The 16,176-nt window shown below is 48.0% G+C and overlaps 1 protein-coding gene across 2 annotated transcripts in view; it reads right to left on the reverse strand.

Moving 5' to 3' along the window:
* Nucleotides 1–16,176, reverse strand: part of PCSK6 (proprotein convertase subtilisin/kexin type 6) — a 190,904-nt gene that overhangs the window by 87,218 nt on the left and 87,510 nt on the right. For both annotated transcript variants that reach the window (XM_047864230.1, XM_047864229.1), the window contains exon 7: nucleotides 3,191–3,363. In XM_047864230.1, coding sequence (XP_047720186.1) covers nucleotides 3,191–3,363 — 173 coding nt within the window. The remainder of the gene's footprint in view (nucleotides 1–3,190; nucleotides 3,364–16,176) is intronic.

Genomic DNA, 16,176 nt, shown 5'->3' on the forward strand with positions numbered 1-16,176 from the left:
ATATGCCACCTTACACCACACAGTTACTCCTAGACCAATCCATTCTCTCAGGTGTCGAGGCATCAAAGACCTTTCTCCTTCCTGAAAAGTCTCCTAAAAAGAATGTGAAAGTGAAGTGGAGAAAATACCCAGATCTGAGGTGTGGGAGATGTGTTCGCTGTCTCTTTCATGTTCATTTCCCAGGTCATGGAAGCCACAGGGCAGAAGTTATAGGAGACGACAGTTCAACCCCAGCAATGAACTTGTATTTCTGTTCAGGACAGTCACAACCTCAACTGGATCAAAATCTATTTCAGCGTCCTGCCTGGGAGGTGAAGGGTTCATCTGTGAACTCCAAAGCACCGTTCCTGAGGGCTAGCAAATGCCCGGCATCTGGGCAAGGCCAGCCTTTCCAGCCTCAGCCATGTTGCATGTCCCCTTTGGGATGACAAGCTACGTGAGGGGTAAAGCTTCCTAAGGACTGACATTAGGCACATCCCTATGCCAAATTATGGTCTCTGAAGTCTCCAAACCACATCGTCCACCAGAAATGAAGTCAGACTTGACAGAAAAAGACTGTAGGTGACAAATGGGGCACTGAGGAGGAAAAACAGATGGGGGAATGTGGTCTGGTTTGAGATCACCAAATTTCTAGGAGGATTTTCAGTGACAACTTTAGACGGCTACGATTTAAGGCTCCCTATATGATATATTTTACTTCAGAATGACTGAAAAAAAATGAAATGACCTCAGTATTTCAACCAACTGTGACAAGAATGACAGGGAACCACATGGTCCCTTCTGCAGCTTCCTCACCCCCCCTGACAGCCTGATAAAGCTGACGCTGCTCGGAATTCGGCACGCAAAGAGCCCCTCTCTGCAGCTCCAGGCTTTCCAAAGTCCTCCATGGGTTCGTCTACACAAACCCAAGTAAACTGAGATACCAAAAAATTGTTTGAAAACAATTTGGGGCACCCGGGTGGCTCAGTCAGTTAAGCGTTGGACTCTTGATTTCGGCTCAGGTCGTAACATCATGGTTCGTGGGATTAAACCCCATGTTGGGCTTTGTGCTGACACCATAGAACCTGCTTGGGATTCTCTCTCTCTCTCTCTCTCTCTCTCTCTCTCTCTCTCTCTCTGTCTGCTCCTCCCCCACTCACACATACACACTGTTTCAAAAATAAATAAATTTTAAAAACTTTAAAAAAAAGAAAGAAAACAATCATTTACTTATCCAGGAAATGGGAGGCCCTGTCCTAAAACATCAGATCTTTAGAAATCATCTTCTAGAATAACACATGTTTAGGATTAACACCATTCAAAGCAGTGTCTTCCACACAGAAAATGTGATCTCTAGTTTATAGCTTAAATTAAGCTTAACTTTTAGGATGTTCCACTTGTCACCAAGAGTGAGATCCATGTGATCTAGTGGGTGGTAGGAGCTGAGTACTGGGAAGATAAGATATTTTTACCGGGCAGCCCCTTGTAGGCAGTAGCTGACTTGGTCACAGAACCTTCCGGCACCTGGCACAGCTCAGGTGCTCAGCAACCTGACAGAAGCAGCCTTTGCATTTTCTTGGAGTTATGGGGGTGAGGGGTGGGGGCAGGCAAAGGAGGCTGTGTGGTGTTGCAGGCATGACCATAAGGTCAAATGCCAGGTTGGGAGCATTCTAACACATAAATGCTCAAACTCCACAAAAAAGTAATAGAAAATGGCCAAACTCAATACATCCAGAAAAGCAATCAAGTCATATTATTTAGAAGAAAGAAATAATGAACAGGGTTTAAAAAAGATGGCTCCTCTATGGGGCAGGGCCAGGGGTTGGGCAGAGGGTAGACAAAGAAAGGTTGCCTTTAACACAATCTTCTGATAATATTTGATTTATTCATTAACTATTTATTAATCACATTTTAATCATGGTGCATAGGTTACAATAAGTAAGGACTTTAAAAAAATATTTTAAAGCATAAACAATAAGGGGCACTGGGTGGCTCAATCGGTTAAGCCTCTGACTCTTGATTTAGGCTCAGGTCATGATCTCACAGTTTCGTGAGTTCAAGCCCCGCATCGGGCTCTGTGCTGATGGTGTGGAGCCTGCTTGGGACTCTCCCTCTTTCTCTGCACCTCACCCACTTGCACTCTCTTTGTCTCTCTCAAAATAAATAAATAAACTTCAAAAAAAAAAAGATTTATAAAGCACAAATAATAAAATGGACTTGAACCACCCTCCTCCCCAGCCCTTCTCGCCCATCTCCAATAGAAGTCAGAAGTATGAATGCTGACCCAGGGATGCTTGGACTTCCTGCCCAAACCCCTGCCAGCATCGCCAGGCCATACCCTATACTCTGGGCTGGGCCTTGTTGGGCCACCCAAAGCCACCCGGACACTGACCACAACTCTGTCTGCCTGCTCCAAGAAGCTGTCCTCACCCAGAAATCTGCTGCACCACCTGGCTTACAAGAACTGGGTCATCTCCAGTCCCTCCTTCCCTTCCCCCTGCATTTTTGACTCCCAAGGACCCAGAACTAATGATCACAGAGTGACTGTGGGTGGGCCTCCTGGTGGGTGGAGGAGAAGAAGGCTGCCAGCTTCCTCTGCTTCCCCTCAGCTGGTCAGTGGAGAACCAGTGCTTGGATGTTTGCTCTGTTTAGTCCCTGGTGAGGCTCCACCCAAGAAATCCTAAACACATTAGGCTGTGTGCTGGCACTGAGGGCAAAAAGGCCAGGCCTTCCTGCTTTGGAAGCCCTAGATTAGCACACGCTCGTGACGGACACAGGAAGCTCCACAGCTGGGTGTTTCCATGGGCAGGTGGTCCGAGGCTCAGGACACCCCTTCCACCTGCACATTCCAGGTTAACAGGCCAGGTAGTTGGACTAAGAGCCCGGCTGCCCACCTTCACATACCCCTTGGCTGGGGGCTGTCAGGCTTCAAGACACAGAGTCCTGGGCTTGGTGGGTGACCAGCTGGCACCTGCTGAAATAGCCGTTCTATGACAAGGTGAAATTCTTCTGCTCTGGATGGTAGAGAGCCACCTCCCTGAGCCCCTAAGTGACTTCTCCCTCACACTGGTCCTGGCACAGCAGGGCCATCCTGGTCCTCTTTTGGGGCTCTGGCTTGTGTCACTCTGTTTTTAATCGCTAAAAACTTTTTTTTACCCTTCCCCCCGGCCCTGCCCCTGAGAGGTCCACCGAAGCCCTGAACAACTCACACCTTTTTAATGCCATACTCGAAGGCTTGTTTAGCCAGGCGGCCAGGCCCGTCCACGGTCTTCCCGTCGTCGTCTGGCCCCCAGCTCGCGCTGTAAATGTCGATGTAGTTGGGTCTGATGCCCAGAGACTTGGCCTCAACCACATCCGTCACGTCGCCGTCCAGCATGCGGATGCCTGCAAACACACAAGGGGGCTCCATGCACGCCTGCTCTGCACTTGGGAGGGTGGCAGAGACCGTGACCCCAGGGCACAGGGGTACGGCCAGGGAGCCCCACACAGTTCTGGAGCCTTCCAGGGTCATTCTGGAAAGCTTTCCCCCCATCCTGTGCTGGCCGAGGTGAAGGACTTCAAATACCATCTGGGGCCACACTGTGGCGTCCCCGACACAGGACAGCAGCAAAGGAAACATAAGTGTTTGGAAAATATAGGATTTAAGCAATTTCCTCAGTAGCACGATATCATTCTGGTATTTAACAACAGAACATATTAGACGTATTATGATTATTATTTCTAGAACAGAACTCTGGGGTCATTTTCAACTTTCCCTGCTGTCAACAGTTTATTTCTCCTTTTTAAAAAACATGACTCTATCTCTAATTTGTAATTAGGAGTTTTTAACCTGAAAGACGGAAGGCCTCCCCCTAGCATATCAAGGCGGGGGGTGGGGGGCATCTTATCTCAGTGTATGTTCTGGTTCCGGGTTCCCCAGAGGGCTCTTTAGGTGCTGGGGAGTACAGATTCCTCAAGAGCACCTCAAAAGGAGAGGGGGTGAGCCAGGAACCTCTTCCGAAGCCTGCCTCCTCGGCCAGGGGTCCCCTGCCTGCCCTGGGCCCAGCATTTGCCTCCATTAATGATTACACTCTGCACCCAGCAAGTGTGGTACCCCCGTGCCTCACCCAGAGAGGGGGTCTTAGCGATGCTGGGATGTGATTGGGAAGCAAGGGTAATGATGGCCACCAGCATGTCCTGCCTGGACGCAGAATGGGACCTCTCTGAGGCTCAGAAAACCTGTGCCCTCTCACCCCGGATCAGCGCTCTTTAGGTGACTCCTCGGGGACCACAGCCACTCCGCTCAGAGGTCCCCAGAAACCCCTCCTCCACCAGGCCCAGCTCCATGTGTGTGGTGGCCATGCCAACGAATTTTAAATCTTGAGCTATTTAAGACATAACAGGAAAGAGGACTTTTTCTGATTATAAGCATCACATATGCTCTTTGCAGAAAGTTTGGAAAATAGAGAAATAACTAGTGATAATATTTTGGTTATTTTCTTCCAGTATTTTTCTTTGGCCACAGCATGCACTTTCTCTCCAAGTTCTTTTTTTTACCACAGAACCTCATACAGAACATTTCCCTGCGCCATTAAAGACTCTTCTAAGACTCGATTGTTAATGGCCGCAGCTTACCCTCCCGTGCACCCCAGCCCAGGTGGCACTTTCCCCGAGGTTTGCCTCACTGAGCAGAGAGGCCCCCACCTCCCCCAGACTGGGCTGGATCTACTCATGCAATATCCCAGAATCTGCGTCGACAAGAGAGCACATATGCCAAAAATAGAAACACGGAATACAAATGACTTTAAAAGACAGAACGGTGACTTTTCCCCAGGATGAAAAGAAATGGTACAGGGCTCAGGCAGGAAGAACCACAAGAAAGAGACTCTTTGAGGGGACACCCTCCCCAGGGGCTCAGGGACAGATGTGGGATGTGGATTAAACCTTCCTGTCCTACCCATTTTAACTGGAATTGTGGAGATGCCTTGCTGTCCCTTTTGAAGGATAGTTGAGAGGCAGAGATCCCTAACACATAAATCTCGAATGATACCTAATCTCTAACCCAGTAACACAGGGATCGTAGACGAACAACTAACAGTACTTTATGATTTGTCAGGGTGAGAAACTTCCTACCTACAGAGAATGTGAAGATGATTTAAATGCAGTAAATTCTTCCACCCTATCAACTTGTCCTGCCTAGTTTTTGAAGGTTCAGGTTGTCCTGAAGTGTTCTCTTTCAGGCCCGTCCTAACAATTCTGGTTGTGAGTTGAGAGAGAAAAGGTAAGAGGCACCATGCAGGGTCCCTGGGAAGCCGAGTAGGACAGTTGTGCTGATAGGAGGAGGGAGGGCCAACATAGGGCACACTATCTTGGCCCTGTGCTTACGTGGGACACAAAGCAAACTGGAACTGCTTACTCCAGAAGCCTGGAAATCGTACTCAAAATCAATGTCAGAGAAATTTATAGCAAAACAACAGTGAGACTGAGGTCTGGGAGACATCAGGAGTTCAGTGACAGGGCCAAGAGCCATTTGGGAGTGTTACAGCACAGGCAGTGACAGAGGGTGGTGCTGGAGTCATCAGAAGAACCATGTCTTTATGGCGGAAAGACCTTAAAAATGAGAAGCAGAAATAAATTCTAACTTCAATCCTGTCTGTTCTATCTTCTGGCTCACTATCTATTTCCCTTCCTCTCTTTACTACCTGTTATGGACTGAATGTTTGTGTTCCCCCACATTCACACGTTGAAGCCCCACCCCATCCCGTGTGGTGAAGACAGGAGTTTTAGGAGGTAATTAGCTTTGGATGAGGTCATGAGGGTGGGGCCCCCACGATGGGCTTAGTGCCCTTATAAAAAGAGTCCGCAGACAGCTTGCTTCTTCTGTCTCTCTCTACCGCATGAGGACACAGAGAAGTTAGCCATCTGTGAACCACCAAGTGGGCCCTCACAGAGGAGCAGAATGAACAAGCACCATGACCTTGGACTTCCAGCCTCCAGAACTGTGAGAAGTAATTGTCTGTTGTGTAAGCTCCCAGTCTGGAATTTTGTTATGGTGGCCCCAGCTGATGCAGACAGGACCTCAGCTGCCTGGCTTAGGATGGGCCAGGAAGCCACCACTGTTCACACACTAAGATGGCACCACATGGCCAGTAGATGTGGACTCCTGTCACCGCTCCCGAGGAGTGGCCCATGGAGCAGAGCTCTCTACGGACAGTGAGCCATGGGACCGGCAGGAGGGAGGTGGGGCATGCCACGGGTGACAGTCCTGCCGTGACCACCAACTAGTGACTCTGGGAATTACCCCATGTCACTGAGCCTCCATTTCCTATAGATTGCATTGATGAAAGTTATCATATCTACAAAGGTGCCATAAAAGCTAAAAAAGAGGGGTGCCTGGACAGAGACGCAGAGATCCAAAGAGACACAGATTCCGAAGCAGGCTCCAGGCGCTGAGCTGTCAGCGCAGAGCCCGACGTGGGCTCACCAACTGTGAGATCATGACCTGAGATGAAGTCGGACGCTTAACCGACTGAGCCACCCAGGCGCCCCAGTTTTTTACCTTTGTTTTAAAAACATGTGCTATTTGGGGCGCCTGGGTGGCGCAGTCGGTTGGGCGTCCGACTTCAGCCAGGTCACGAAATCGCGGTCCGTGAGTTTGAGCCCCGCGTCGGGCTCTGGGCTGATGGCTCGGAGCCTGGAGCCTGTTTCTGATTCTGTGTCTCCCTCTCTCTCTGCCCCTCCCCCGTTCATGCTCTGTCTCTCTCTGTCTCAAAAATAAATAAACGTTAAAAATAAAATAAAATAAAATAAAATAAAAACATGTGCTATTTGATAATGTATGAAGGATCATAAGTTACATACATGTTAGTGGTAAAGCCTAAGGAAACTGACACTCACAAGCCCTCCATCCATTCAATGTAAATATAAACATGACCCACTGGGGTCTCTACCTATGCCCTGCCCCTCACAGAGGAAATTACTCAGAATTTTGGACTGTCTTTTCATAACCTTTTTTTTTTTTCAAATAAAGGGATGCTTATTATATGGTTTTAATGTTTATTTTTGGGAAAGAGAGAGAGACAGAGCATGAGCAGGGGAGAGGCAGAGAGAGAGGGAGAAAGAGAATCCAAAGTAGGCTCTAGGCTCTGAGCTCTCAGCACAGAGCCTGATACAGGGCTTGAACTCATGAACTGCCAGATCATGACCTGAGCTGAAGTCGGATGCTTAACGGACTGAGCCACCTAGGCGTCCTCATTGCCTTTTAAAAACTAGTGTTTTAACACAATTGTATGCATGCTTAAATAACATATTGCTTCCTTTTGCTTGTACTGGGAATTAATCCTTCATTGGTTAGACACATTACCACTATCTTCTTTCAGTTGAAGCCTTGTCTTCTCACTTTATTTATGGTATCTTTTGCTAGACAGAGATACTTAATTTCAAAGGAGTAAGAACAACTTCCCTTTGAGGATCAAGGGAGTTATAACGGAAGCCAAATTTATGTGAGTTCATTGGGATCTATTGCGGGGTTCCTTTCTCCCTTTTATAGGTGGGGCAGATCCACTTTTTACATCAGCTCAGTGTACTTTCTTTCTTTCTGATTTCTGGGTGGACACGATGAGTCTGGGTGATCTGAACGGTTACCTTTCTTCAGTCACTGGTCTCTGTGCTCAGGGCTTCCCTCTGTCAGAGACACTGGGCCCAGGTGCTTACTTAGCCATCAGCCCAAAGAGAGGGGCCATAACCAGTAGTACAGGATGTTGGCAGTGTGCTGTGGCAACGGTGTGGCCTCTGGCAAGATTAAAGAGCAGCTCACAGTGGGGGAAAGAGAACAGGGGTCAGAGAGTCCTGGGGTGGGATCCCAGCTCTGTCTAACCTCAGACCAGGATCTCAACATCTCTGAGCCCTTGTCTTCCACAATATTTACCTGGCGGAATAGCTGAGGGAGTTAAATATATGTTGAGGCCATAGTGCCTGGTGCTGTTAGAGAAATGGTCACTTTTTCTTTATATCCTTATGTTCCACAACAGGCTTTCCAGGGCAGCAGAAGGCCTTGACAGCCACACAGGCAGCCAAAATCAATTCTGATGTTCTAGTGCCGAAATGCAACCTGTTATTCTAGACTTCTCCATGCAAGTTAGAGGTGTTGGAATGCCTACCTTTAAACAAATATGTGTTTATTTTGAGAGAGAGAGAGAGAGAGAGAGAGAGAGAGAGAGCACGGGGAGGGGCAGAGGGAGAATCCCAAGTGGGGCTCAATCCCACAAACCAGGAGATCATGACCTGAGCTGAAATCAAGAGTTGGGATGCTTAACCGAATGAGCCACCCAGAGGCCCCTGAATGCCTACTTTTTTTTTTTAATTTTTTTTCAACGTTTATTTATTTTTTGGGGGGGACAGAGACAGAGCATGAACGGGGGAGGGGCAGAGAGAGAGGGAGACACAGAATCGGAAACAGGCTCCAGGCTCTGAGCCATCAGCCCAGAGCCCGACGCGGGGCTCGAACTCACGGACCGCAAGATCGTGACCTGGCTGAAGTCGGACGCTTAACCGAATGAGCCACCCAGAGGCCCCTGAATGCCTACTTTTTAAAAATTTCAGTATAACTAGCATACAGCATTATATTAATTTCAGTATACAATATGGTGATTCAACAGTTCTATGCATTACTCAGTGCTCGGTGCCTCGTCTTGAACACGAAGAACGAGATGCCAGAAGACATCACAGATCTGTAAAAGCAGACAACCAGAATGATTTCTCAATACCTCTCCCGATGCTTTTCATCTCAGAAGAAGACTGACAGATATGTGAGGAAGGAAGCATAATGTACTTAGATTTTAATGAAGCATCTATTTTCCCCCACGCTGACAAGTTGCCAACAAAGAAAAGGTAAATATTTTCAGAGCTCCAATATTAGCTTTAAATGTGAATGGTTCTCTGGAAATGCCAACATGAAGAAAAACAGTAATTGTTTCTCTAATGGAAATGAAAGACCCATCCATTTGCTGTACATTGTCCGGAACAACAACAACAAAATTTGGACCAATCATGTGGACGGCCAGTGAGCTCCAGGTGGTGGGCGTGCTCACAGGTGCAGCAGCGTTGCAGGCTTCAGAGCTCACGGTGACAGGGCGAATGTGCTGACGGGTCCACCCTGAGGACCGGTCTGTGGGAGGATCACTGAAGAGAAGGAAGATGGTGCTTATGCGTTCTGGTGTGCACAGAAGCTGTGTCCAGGAGCGAATCACACAGGCTGGCCTCACTTTAAACAAGATGTGCTTTCCTATAAAACTGCCTGGACCCAATAATATTTTACATGCCCTGGAGAACCTGCTGAAATGAAGGACTGTACAAGTCTCTTGGTCAAGTGTAAATAACCAACAGCACTTTTTCCATAGTGACCTGTCCTTCCTCCCCTCTCCCTGCTACGAATTTATAGTGTGACTTTCCAAATTACCGGCCTAGCAACGTGCTGTTGACCCTGTGAAGTGGCATGAGACACAGCAGTTCCCCTGAACTTTCTGAAGAATCTCCATGTTAAAAGGCATGGCAAGGTCAGTGTGACCAGATTTGGAGACAGGGTATAAAGAGGTATTTAAGCTAAAATGAGGCCATCTGGGTGGGTCCTAATTCCCTATGCCCGGTGCCTTTATAAGAAGAGGAAATTCAGGGGGCACCTGGATGGCTCAGTCGGTTAAGCATCCAACTCTTGATTTTGGCTCACATCATGATCTCACAGTTTGTGAGTTCCAGCCCCGCATCAGTCTCTGCGTTGACTGCGTGGATCCTGCTTGGAATTCTCTCTCTCCCTCTCTTCTCTGCCATGTGTATGTTCTCTCTCTCTCTGTCTCTCTCTCAAAAAAAATAAACTTAAAAAAAAAAAGAAGAGGAAATCCAGATATGGGCAACGCACAGACCAAGTGGTGACCATAGGAGGACACAGTGAGAAGCAGCCATCTGCAAGCCAAGGAGAGAGGCCTCAGTAGAAACCAAACTTGCCAAAAGCTTGATCTTGGACTTCAAGCCTCCATAATTGACAGAAAATAAATTTCATCTGGTGAGCAAGGAGGCACCAACTAAATGTATTTAGATTTTAAATCTTTTGGCTTCTGAAGGGGACAAGAAGATGGTAACAAAAAAAGGGGGCAAGGAGAAGAACACACACACGCACACACCCCAATGCAAGAAGTCAGTGATCAGCCCAGCTTGTTAATGTCTAGAGGAAGGCAGGGGAGCAGGATGAGCTGGGCCCACTTTTGTTTATTGAGAAGTAATATATTTTGCCTTCAGCAAGTGAATGGCAATGCAAGAGCAATGAACAGCAGCAAGTAAAATTAGATTGTAGCTTCCTAAGTGTGACAAATAGGTCTCCCCAACAAATTTTGTTCATTAATCCTGAGTTTATTTTAGTAAATCCACAGAAAATTGGTTTTTGGGGTCCTCCCCCCCCAATAAACCCACAGTACATTCTGTTCTATGAGCAGACATTCTGGGCCAAGTGAGGTTTCAAAAGTTGTTTGGAATTGTTACAAACCGAAAAGGTTTCTGTCAACTCTCCTTATTGCCTAAGACAGTAACAGGGCTCTCAAATCTCTAAATATGGCCATACATGACAGCCTTGTTCAACAAACACCAGGGAGCTGTGGTCTGCTAAGTTGTCGGGACACATCTACATTCACCATTGTCACAGGAAATTCTTACAGACCAGTGGTTGATGCTCACGCCAAGTTTCTCTTGGTCTCCTACTCCATTTTTGATCTCCTGATAGAGCCACGCCATTTCTTTCCAGAGTGGAAATGCAGCAGTAGCCACTGGCGTGCCAGGAAACTCATGGGCATGTCCTACCCTGGAGCCCGGGGTCAATGAGATGAGGCCCATGCTAGGTAGGGTCTTGCATTAACCATGCCTTTTATTTTCTGTTATTCTGATTCTTTGACATCTTGGGGCCTTGTGGACCCTGGAGGGATCCACACCCCAGGGCTGGCCAATTCCTCAAAATAGTAAAGAACTCTTCCAGGAGGCATGTCTTCCATGTGCAAATTAATCAAATCCAGAGCCCACGCTTCCAACAGCCTCTTGTGCTCTGGGCCCCCCTCCATTTGCCCTAATCCCCGCACGACCAAGTACCAGACCACTAAGGACAGCCCCTAAGCCCCAGAGCCCACCGAAATGATTCAAATGAGCCATCCTCACTCTGTTGACTCTGCCATGCCCACTTCTTCCTGCAGAAACCACTATAAGCCACTACTTTCCTGGCTCCCTCTGTCTCCAGACCAGCTTCTGAGGCTTCCCCTCCTGGCCTCCACCGTGTGGAGCACTCTCTCATCTTAGGAACTGTGAGTAACAAACTTTGTTTGATGCCATTGTCTCCTGATCTGTTGGCCTCGCCGTGCTTAAATAATAACGACTACAGTTAAAACAGGTCACTCGTTCATAATCAGGTTCTGCTGATTTCTCAAAGAATGGTAAAAACCAGAAGAGCCTCAGTCGCTACCTTGAGATTTGACATCTAGACTGGCTCTCATGGTCTCCCCACCAGGGATCAGGGGCCAGAGAGCAACAGTGGATCACACAGGGGCCCACAGAGAGTCAGCGGGGTCGGCGGCTGGGGACACTGGGCACAACAGCATGCTTCCAAGCCAGCTGGGGCACCCACATATCCGCTCTGCGTGTGGCGACAGTGAGGGACCCTGACAGGATGTGCACCTGTGACAGTGAGCACAGGCCCTGAACTGGCTCCTGAAGGAGACCAGCACATGGCAACAACAAGACACTCACATGGCCTCGAACAAAGGCCATCTTAGGCTCAGCTTGTCACTTAGATTTGAACGTGCCCTTATCTATCTGTCTCACATACACCCAGAAGCAGCTACCCTTCATCCAGTGTTTGTGAGGGCAAGCTGGGAACTGGATTGTGCACCCCAGGGCATTCGAGAGCCAGTCTTAACTGTCTTCTGACCAGCAGATCCCAAGGCTGGTGAGGGTGAAGCAGCTATGGCCGGTTCTTGTCCATCTCCTCCTTCCCAGGGATCCTGCTTCACTTAGGGATATTCAGACCCAGCAGGCAGGGGCCTTTGATGAGAATGTGGGGTGAAGATTAGGGAGGTGGGGAACCCCAGCTCCTTGAGAGCTCAGCTCTGAAGTAGGAGCTGCGCACATTCACGAAATCCCCCCCATAACTTCCAAAGCACGTTAAATCCTACTGCTGTTGAAAATATACTTGGAGCCTTTGAAGATTAATCTGTAGGTTCAACTGTCCTCTTAAAATGCTCACAAGCCTAAACTGTTTAATGGAAACGCTAATGAGACTTGAGAGTTCTGTGACTCTGAATTAACATAATTAACTAATTTATGAGCGTGGATTAATTTAGCTGTTATGTACTTAACATTTTCATGTGTATGAAAGGAAAAACATGATTCAGTTCCCCGAGCAAAATATGGAACAAAAACACCAACGGAAATTTGGCTGTTGGCTGTGTCACTTTTCCTTCCCAGAAACCGAGTAAACACAAGCTAAAAAGATGCTCGGACTTCTTGAGGCCTGAGCAGGGGAGATTTTCTGTTTCCAAGTGTCTGCCAGGTCCCCCGAGGTAGGGGGTGTCCTGGCAGCCTCCAGCTCCCTTGCTCCCTTGCTGCCCGCACCCCAGCAGCCTTGGGATCTGCTGGTCATGTTTCTTCACATCCAGAACCAGGGCGCGCTGGGGTCAAAAAATGCCGTGTCCCAGGCAACACTTGTCCTGCCTCAGGAAAATGTCTGAATCGCATTAAGCATCAGGACAGGTGAGAAGCTTACCAAAAGCTAGGCTCTTCCTAAAGTTCAAGGGCGAGGGCTTCACTCACCTGCCCCATGGGATGCTGGGAGCGGCCCTGAAGCCAAGAAGCCCTAATGCAGTGGCCAGGCTCAGATGCCTCCCAGGATGGCAGGGAAGGCTCTGTCCCAGGGAGCGCACCTTGTAGGTGAGCCTCTGTGGCTGCTGAGCTGATGACTGGTGGACACGGCCAAGTCTGAGAGTTTGCCCACCACCAATGCCAACCTGAAGCAGAAGGGCCAGAGCATTATGGGGAGCAGAGCAACAAGAAGGGAAACTATCCATAGGGCTGAATTATTTTTTTTAAGGTTAACTGAGTGAGAGTGAAGAAAGGTGTATTTTAAAGCCCTCGAAGGTTTTTGTTGTTGTCCTTCCTTTGTTGTTTTTTTTTTTTTTTGAAATGCAAGTGCTTGACTTAAGCTTTAATTGCTTAAGGCATCCATTTCAAAGAGCCCTCAAAGTCTTCAAGGACTATTTTTCGTGAGTAAACATTGCCAGCCACCCTAGATAAAAGGCCAGGCCACTTCCCTCCTCCACTGAGGTGCCTTTGTTTTAGAGATCTCATTGATTTTGATAACTGACCATTTGGGCCACTTGTCTTTTCCTAGTACTTTAAATTCTCGCTCTCACATTTTATTAATTTATTTTGTTAAACATTTTATTTTTAAGTAATGTCTGCAGGCCACCTTGGGGCTCGAACTCACAACCCCAAGATCAAGAGTCGCATGCTCTACTGACTGAGCCAGCCAGGCGCCCTGCCCATATTTTAAATTGACCAATAGAGTGAGCCCATGAAGCCCTAGGTTCCCACCCTCAGCCCCAGTGAGAGCAGACGTCCCAATACATCCCACCTGTGCATGCACTCTCTCTCTCTCTCTCTCTCTCTCTCTCACTCACTCTCTGTATCTCCAACCCTGCTATGTGGCCCCCAGGTGTGCTGTGTCAATTCCAGGTCATTGGTAATAAACTTCTATTTTTCTGTTTCCTGATGGTTTTGCTGAAGGGTGTTTTGCAATCATAAGAACCACAAGGGGCCATCCAGTTGTAACACTGGTTTGGAAAGGGGAGATGTCTGCGTCAGGCTCACCTGGGGCTCCGGTGAGCGACACCCCCCCGCCCCGGCATTTCTAGCCAATAGCAAAGGATAGCATTACTATCAATAGGCTGAGATGGGCATAAAACAAAAGGTTAAGTGAGAAGAGAGGCCAAGAATGACCCATCTGTACCCTCCTATGTTATTCCCACCATGAGAGAAGGTTGAAAAATCTAGCTTATTCTATTTTAGGCTAGAATAAGGAAACAAGGTCGAAATTATGTTTGGAAGGAATATGAATTCAGTCAAGGACAAGAATACACATGCACACCACGGAACCTTCTTTTTTGCTTCTGTTCCTGCTCACAGGGCTTGGTGGCAGCTGTCCTCACCCCATCCCCGCTATGTCCCAGCATTAAAGAGATACCACCACAAAGGGACAATCCAGGCTTCAAGTCAACGGGTCTGAGTTCACATCTTGGCTCTGTCTCTTTAGCGGCTGTGTGAGCCTGGGCATGGTGGGTAACCTCTCTGATTATCGGTTTCCCCTGGTAGAAAATGGCTGTAGTAATTCCAACTCAGGACCGGTCTGAGGATGAGATGCCAACAGCAAGCGGAGAGAGCTGTTACTATCATCGCAATAAAAACACTAAGGAGATTGGACCATGCAGGAAAACAGTGATCAGTCTACCTCTCCTTGGGGCCCAAATCCTCAGAGATAACATGAAAAAGAGAAGGAAAAAAAAATCAGTAAAAGCCTTGGAAAACAAGATCAGAAGATGAGACCTTTCAAGGAACTGTGGAAAGACAGCAAGCAGATGGGATTAACCAGCAGGAGGTTTCAGAAGGGTTTGAAATCCCGGGATCCAGAGGCCTGGTGTGCAAACACAGGAGGGGTCCCTGAGCAGGCATCAGTGTGGGGAGCTAAAGAAGCAGGTTAGCCTCCACCTCCTCCAGGCTGAGCAGTGAGCAGCAGCAGGCTTTATTCAGATGCCAACACTGAGGCCAGAGAAGGTGGGACAGGGAGGCCACCTACCACCCTGCCAGAAGTAATATGATCCAGCAGCAGGTCCCACCCCCGCCCACGTCATAGACAGACTGCTGCCATCAGGACTGACAAACACCACAAGCAGACAAGGATCTGTGAGCACAAACACAAGTGCACACAACCAATAATCAGCAATTAGGAGGAAAACCAACATTAAGAAAGAGAACCCCCAAATGAAAAAGCTAAACAGAATGGCATCAATAAGAGGAAGCCAAGGAGATAATGGTTAATGCAGCAAATGGGAAAAAATTCCCAAAGCAAGTATTGTTAATATCTTTAAAATGATGCAAGAAAGTAGTGCGTCTTTGAAAAAAATCAACTAGAAGACTTCTGCTTCCAGGAACATGGAGTAGAAGCACTTCGCCCCATTCTTCCTCCTAAGAAAAGCCAAAACTCCGGACACTGTGTAAGAATGAGACATAAGACTCTGAAAGGTAGAGAGAAGGCAGACTATCCAGAGATCTCAGGACCCAAGGAACAACATGGTGGTAAGTTCCCTGGGATTCTTTTTGTCTCACATATCTGGGGACTTGGAAATGGAGATGCTGGCAGCCTGGAAGCGTCAATGGGAACAGACCAAAAAAGAATCCCCCGAAGCCTGTTCCCTCTAGCCAAAGCACCAAGGAAGGGCAACACAGCAAGAGAGAAACTTTTCACACAAGAACCACTCTACTCTAGCCAAACGCCACAGACGACATTGTGGTACTACCTCTACCCACAGCAGCAAAGACCAAGTGGGGAGCCTAGACCTTTACCCCTGCAAGGCTGTAATGAGGAACCTCAACATCCCTCCTAGTTGATGTCAGAAAAGGGCAATTAAGGAGCAGGTCTTTTCCCTTGCCAACCAAAAAAGGGGCTCATTCCCATAGTGTCAGTAAAGATCTTGTGGGGAAGCTTGGCCTTTCACCCTACCTGGCAGTGAGAAGATGTTTTTCCCTCCCCACTGGAGTCATATCAGGAGGCCTGGTGGTGAGTCAGAATTTTCATCATCAACCACAGTAACGAGGTGAACCCCTGCAGTGTCAATAGAGACCACATGGAAAGCTGGAACTCACACCCTGCTCAGCACTGAGGAGGAGCTCTCCCATTCTCAGATGCCAACAGTGGGTAAGTGAGTGGACTTGGATGTCTACCTACACCTGGCAATGATGAAGCAGTGGGGCCCCCTTCAGCAACTTTGTAGTGTCAGAGAAAGCCATCTAAAACAGAAGGTTTAAATAAGATCCAGAGAGGCGCCTGGATGGCTCAGTTGGTTAAGGGTCTGACTTCGGCTCAGGTTATGATCTTGCAGTCTGTGAGTTTCAGACCCATGTCAGACTCTGTGCTGA

This window comes from Prionailurus viverrinus, chromosome B3 (assembly GCF_022837055.1).
Source record: "Prionailurus viverrinus isolate Anna chromosome B3, UM_Priviv_1.0, whole genome shotgun sequence".
NCBI classification, from domain to species: Eukaryota; Metazoa; Chordata; class Mammalia; order Carnivora; family Felidae; genus Prionailurus; species Prionailurus viverrinus.